At 38.3% G+C, this 6,398-nt stretch overlaps 1 protein-coding gene across 1 annotated transcript in view; it reads right to left on the reverse strand.

Moving 5' to 3' along the window:
• Positions 1-6,035, reverse strand: part of AP3S1 (adaptor-related protein complex 3, sigma 1 subunit) — a 40,912-nt gene extending 34,877 nt beyond the window's left edge. The window contains 2 exon segments of the mRNA XM_009890506.1: positions 1,814-1,913; positions 6,004-6,035. Of these exon segments, the coding sequence (XP_009888808.1) occupies positions 1,814-1,913; positions 6,004-6,035 (132 nt within the window).
• Positions 6,036-6,398: the final 363 nt, after the last annotated feature.

A 6,398-nucleotide genomic window follows, 5' to 3' on the forward strand; every position in this document is an offset into this window, starting at 1 on the left:
CGTGCCCTGTGCCTCACGGGGGAGGCCAGCAGCCAGCCATGGCAGGGAGCTTCGGGCGCCCAGGGTCCAGGCTGTCACACCTTGCTGGGGGACTCTTTGAATCTAGGCTATTGCTTTTAGCAGGAAACTTGGTGTAGGGGCACTAGTAAAACCCTTCAAAGTACATAGCTGTCATGATTTAACCCCAGCCGGCAACTAGAACAACACAGCCACTTGCTCACAACCCCCTTCCCCCCCCCACCCTCCTGAGAAGCAGGGGGAGAAGGGATAGTGGGCAGGGGAAGGAGGGGAAAGGGAGGAAAAAAAAACCCTATGGGTTAAGATGAAGATGGTTTAATAAAAACAATAACAGAAAAGGAAACAATAACAATAATAATAATGACACGGGTCACTCACTGCCTGGTGAATTGGCACCATCCTGAGCAGTGATCACAAATTCCCCACCCCACCCGGTGCTAATCCCCATTTATATACTGAGTGTGACATCTATGGTCTGAACTATTTCGTTGGCCATTCCATCCTACTGTCTATGGGAAGCTGAAAAAAGTCCTTGAATGGTGTACATATCACTTAGCAACAGCAAAAACAATATGTATTATTGACACATAATCACTAGAAAGAAAATTAACTCTTTCTCAGCTGAAACCAGGACAACACCACAGTGTGAAGTTGAAATGAGCTGCAGTGGTGCAGTTTGGATGTGCTTGGGTGCTCAGCTCCAACCTTTGGGCTTTTTGCAATGTCTCCATTTCTTCTTGTCTGATGCGCAAAGCTGCCTGTATGTTGTGCAGCAATGCGTTTCAGTGAAAGGTTCATATGCACAGTGTGACTGTAGAAGTCAGGTATGCAGAAGGAGTATTTTGGGGAAAAAGCCAAAAGTATTTGGGGTTGACTTTCTGAATAACAGTGTCTGTTTTATTCAGAACTTCTCAAACAGTTTAATTACCGTCATAGGACTGATTTGTCTTTTAAAATGGGTAGCTTGGAAATGTTTGCAGTTTAGCAGCACGTTAGTGCCTTCAGTGTTCCTTCCTATGATACGCAAATGGTCTCCTGATAATACTGGAAGAGCTGGAACAGATTTAGAAATGATTGTACTAATTTCACAATTAGCAGTAAACTCTTAACATCCATATACTCCAAAGTTTCCTTTAAGATACGAAGTTAAAGCTAGACTCATTAAAATAGTAAAATGTGTATCTAAATTGTAGATGAAATCACTCTGTTCTTGGTCTGGAGGCTCTTATTTAAGCATGTCGGTGTAAACAGTTTCACTATCCATCTCTTTCACCTGGAAATCATGAAGGGTTTCTTTTACCCAGGGCTAAATACCTCAAAGAAGGGTAATAGTTAAGGTATTTACTGTTCATGGATATTCTCAACAGTTTTATTCATTAACTGCCATCTCATTGTCTCAGGAAAAAAAGCATAGGAGCACGGAGTCTTCCAGTGTGACTTAAGGCTATACTTCAGGAACAAAGCCCTAGGAATTTTATAACTTCTTTGGAAGTAGTACTTAATACCCTACCATACATTGCCATCTTACACTGCACATCCCAAGGCCCTCTTCCACATGATGTACTTCCTACTACATGCATGTATACATTTGGAGCAGGAAGTGAGAAAGATGACTTTAAAACAGAACAAAATAATTCTAATTTCTGTGACTGCTGTTCTAATTGAGCGAATTCACCAGCATGAATGGTTTGGGTACTTGGAGTAAGAGCAAGAACTAAACCAGTGGGTTCACTTTGTGCTGCTGTATGGGAGACTAATGGGTCAGCTTGCAGGAGAAAGCAGTCAGCGTGCTTGCTTTAGCTTGATCTTGTTGGCCAGTCAGAGGTGACTCCTGGAAGTCATGTTACCTGTCCACACTGAAGTGAAAATATTAATTTGTGGTATTTTGGTGTGGACTGTGAAGATTACAAAATAAATGGTCAACAGAGGACAGATTTATCCACCTCTGGCTGCAGAATGTTTCTTATATGTGATCTATGGGAGATCTCCATCTTCTGTTTTCTTTTCTTGCAGTTCATATATGTAAACCAGTCTTTTGCTCCATCTCCAGACCAAGAAGTTGGGACCCTCTATGAGGTGACTTTAATCTTAAATATCCTTTCCAAATGTGTTTAGGAGAACTTGTCAGTGCACTTCTGGCACTTGAAATCTGTTACTGCCCCTAGCTATGCTGGTAGTATCTTCCATTTAATGTAATGTAGTTGATATTCACAGATCTGTATGAATATGATATAAAAAGACATGACTACGTACAGTCTCTGGAAGTGCATCCCTTCACATGTAGTATGCTGTCATGCTTCCCATTGTGATGAAGAGCTTTGTTAAAAGTAATAGTATTCCATGATGCAGTTATCTGGTGAGGGGCTTTCTTGTTTGTTTCACTTTGTGTATATGCTAGCCCATGAATAATCTAACGGGTCTTGTTTTGTTTTGTGTTTTTTTTCTTGCAGTGTTTTGGAAGTGATGGCAAGCTTGTACTGCATTATTGTAAAACCCAGGCATGGGGATGAATGACAAGCAATACAATTGTTTAGGTGTCGCCTTTAAAAACGGAAAAGGGACTAACTTTCTTAAAGTCAACCTGTAAACACACAGAAAGAAGGATTTTTTGCATTTCTGCTTATGACTGTACATTTATAAAAACAGTGCAGATGAATAGCATAAAAGAAGAGCTACCTAGGCTATCTGATCATGTAGCTTTTTTCTGATGCACATCTGAGATACAGAAAAAAATCCACATCTGCCATCTATAGAGTAGAGCCAGCTTTCTTGCTGCTGAGTTCTCCATTACTGTATCTGAAGGGAAACTTATTTCATAGTTATCTGGAGGACTGAACAGCTCTATCAGTTTGTATGCTGTACTGAAGATAAAAGTTCCTTTTTATTAAAAGGGATGTTTATTATACATGTAGCCTGGGATTCAGTCTACTTCTGACGTGTTGTACAACTGTTATGTGCATTCTATTCTTTGTGAAGTCTTCATCTTGAACGCGCATTGTCTCACGTCATTTCAAGGCAGTATTTTGATTTTTTTCTCATAATTAATATGTTGGTATTCGTATATAATCTAATTAATTCACCTTGTGCCTTCATCATTTTGGTAGTCTAAGTACCTCATTTATGTCACACAACATAATGATAGGCCTCAGAAATAGTTTCCTCTTGCCAAAATTATGTAGTAATTTGTTGAAGGTGACCACTTCAGCAGTTGCCAAGATGTTTCTTCTGGCACTGTTTAATTACTGGCATCATTAGCTGAATAAGGCAACTAGCTGTTGTATCTTCAGTTAATGAAGAAATAGACATGAGGTGTTAAAAACCTACTCTATATATTCTCCTTTTGACTGCTTTTATTTTCCTGTTTCACCAGCTGCATGTTCCATCAATAAAATAGGATGCAGGTTATATCCTTGCACAAAGTCATAACATAACGAGGACTTGTTTTTTCATCTTGTAGCGGACTTGGTGCCTTGACTAGGGTACTGACCTTTGCTTTTATTTATTGGAGGGTTTGGATGTGGGGATGTTTTTTGTGGGTTTTATTTTAAATGTCTGTCATACAATCTTGTATGTTTGTTTAAGCTGTACTAAATTAAATGTTAGCTGTTTGCTTGCAGTGTGTGCTTATGCTGGATGACAGTTTTCATCCCTGACGTAACCTACTTCCTCACCACATACAGGCAAAACAGCTTGTTCTAGTTTAAAACATGCTTGCAGGATACTCTTGAGCTGGTCATTGCTGTTTCATGTATAAGTGACTCTTATGTAGTCTCTGCAACCTATATATCAGATTGTTTACACCCTTAGAGGACTTCTGGAGAACTAACACTCAGATTAACTTACTGATGTCACTGCAGTTTGCGTGCAGCCTGCATATATGGCAGGGTAACACAGGCACATGCCCTGAATGCTTGCTGTGTGAATAGCTTGATATATTTTAGAGCTTTTTAAGTGGAAAACCTGGAATCATTGGATTAATGTAACAAGGCAGAATTGCTTGTAAACTTAAACACTTCAAATAATCCACACTTGTGCCTGCTTAGAACCCGGATCTTGTGAATCTTTGTTTATTTAAGAGAACTTTTGCAGAGGTAAGCACTCTGATTCTGTCTTCGTGAGGAAATTGCCTGCTCGGTTACTGTGAGGCCAGCATAACCTTGCACAGCCACCAGAGGGTACACAAGGACAAAGGTATTTGCATAATTTTTCCTAGATTTTTTTTTCAGTCTTTTTCGTAATACGTCCTCTTGACGGCCTTACAAATATAAGTAGTTTGTTCTCCTATGTGGCAGTATGTTTACCTAAGATAAGCTACTAGTCTGCCCTTCTTTAAAGAATGTTCTATTGGTGCCTTTCACCTCATTTGATCTTAAATGAAACTACTGATATACTGCAAATGTGCTCTTCAGAAATGATGCAAGAAGACTGGATTTTGTGTGGGGTTTTTTTTTTTGGGGGGGTGGCTTGTTTTGTTGGGTTTTTTTTAAAGAACAAATAAAAAACCCACTAGAATCTCAAGGTGAAGGAAGACTGTAGGTCATTGTATCTTGTCAGCTAATGGTAGAAGGTTGTCCTACATGTTGCATCTAGAGACAATTTTGATCCTCTGAAGTTGGAAAAAAAAAATAGTTTGCCTTGACCCCTTCAAAGGTAATAGTCCAGCAGTATAAAACCCACAGTAATAGTCTGAGTTTCTTTTATTCACCACATGCATTTTTGAACTTGGATAACTTACTGATGGAGATTTGAATTACTCATTTATTTAAGATTCAGCTTGTTCTTTGAACAATATTTATTTATTACTGTTTGCTCCGGTATTTTTCTGCTTTTATTTTTTCTCCAGCCGCAACTAATTATTTCTTGGCCACTAGTTTACCAGTATACAGTGACCACTCACCTGATCCAGCTCTTGCTTTCTGTTTCCTGAATGCTCTAAGCGGCTGCCTTTATTCCATTTCTTTCTTTTTAATGACTGCCAATTCCAATTCTACTAATTCCCCCCCTGCCCCATAGCTTCTTTACCTTCTTTATGGAGAGATTTCTCCTATTTGCCACTTTTTTCTGTAGTTTTCTCCTAAGGACCATGGGCTGTCTCTCTCTGAAGTCAGGGTGTTACTGTTCGAAGTGACAGAAACTTTTCCTTGTGCATATTTTTAAATAACAGGCTAGACTCTGAACGTGTCAAGTAGATAATGTGTGGGTGAACAAATAAATGTTGCTTGTAGAATTAGCAAAAGACAAAGCTTGCAAAAGACATGTTAAATCTCATGTTTTTAAAAGTGACAGTGAAATGCTTTAAAATGTGTGTACTTAGCTCTCTAAAAAAGAATAATTTCAGTAAATAGGAAACATCAGAAGCTTATGTAGAACATGAAATATGTTCTCTGTATTCAGTATGCCTTGAGCAAAAGTGTTGACTGTATAGTTTAAGTGACTTCAGTTGTAACAGTGGGAAGAAAAAGGATATAAAAGTAAGGGTTGACCTTTTGGGCAAGTCTATGGGAGTGGTACAAGACCAAAGACCAAAAAAAAAAAAAAAAGTGTAGACTTAGAGTATTGTGTTCCACCCAAAGATGCTACAGTACTGAGCTACGAATATTTGTAGTATTCATCACTCACTTGATTTTATGTAATTGACTTAACAGAATAGGCAGATTGGAAAAAATCAGTAAATAAACTAATTTTTAAAGACTGCGAAATTAAGATATGTACTGGAAAGGAAAATTATTATACTGGTTTTATGAAAGGCTTAGTACTTCACAACATCCTGATTCTAAAAAATAGTGCTATGCAAAATTCAATTATCCTGTTTCCAGGGTAACAATAGACAAGTTCAAACCCTATAAACTGGGAAGCATTATTTATTGAACTATTATTAGATAATGGTTTAGAGGCTAGAATTTATTATAAATTTCTAATTGGTAGCTTGAACTAGTCTTAAAAGCACATGGAAAACATGAAGGAGCTAAGTGAAACTAAAGTTACCTTGAGAGTGAAATGATAAAATACGTACTCATATCGCCTGCGTGCATATTGAGCAAATGTCATCTTTACTTTTAAGTCTTGAGTTACTGCTAAAGTATTAACAGAAGATGTGAGATGTGCCTGTAGTAATTATCCCCACAACATAATCTTGAATGTACTAAACTACAGTAAAATCAAGGGCGGGGCGGGGGGAGGAGGAGAATTTCACACATCCATTCTGCAAATTCCTCAACTCTAAAGCCAAATTCTGCTTTTAGTTACACAAGCTTTTGGCTTACGCTGTTCTTGACTATCCTGAAGTCTTAATTACTCTTCAGGGATTTTGTAGAAAGGTTACTCAAGGCATTAGCGTACTACAACATCTTCAGACTTGGAGATGAGACAAAAAAATGGAG

Source organism: Charadrius vociferus, unplaced genomic scaffold, assembly GCF_000708025.1.
Source record: "Charadrius vociferus isolate BGI_N301 unplaced genomic scaffold, ASM70802v2 scaffold1591, whole genome shotgun sequence".
In the NCBI taxonomy this organism is placed as follows: domain Eukaryota; kingdom Metazoa; phylum Chordata; class Aves; order Charadriiformes; family Charadriidae; genus Charadrius; species Charadrius vociferus.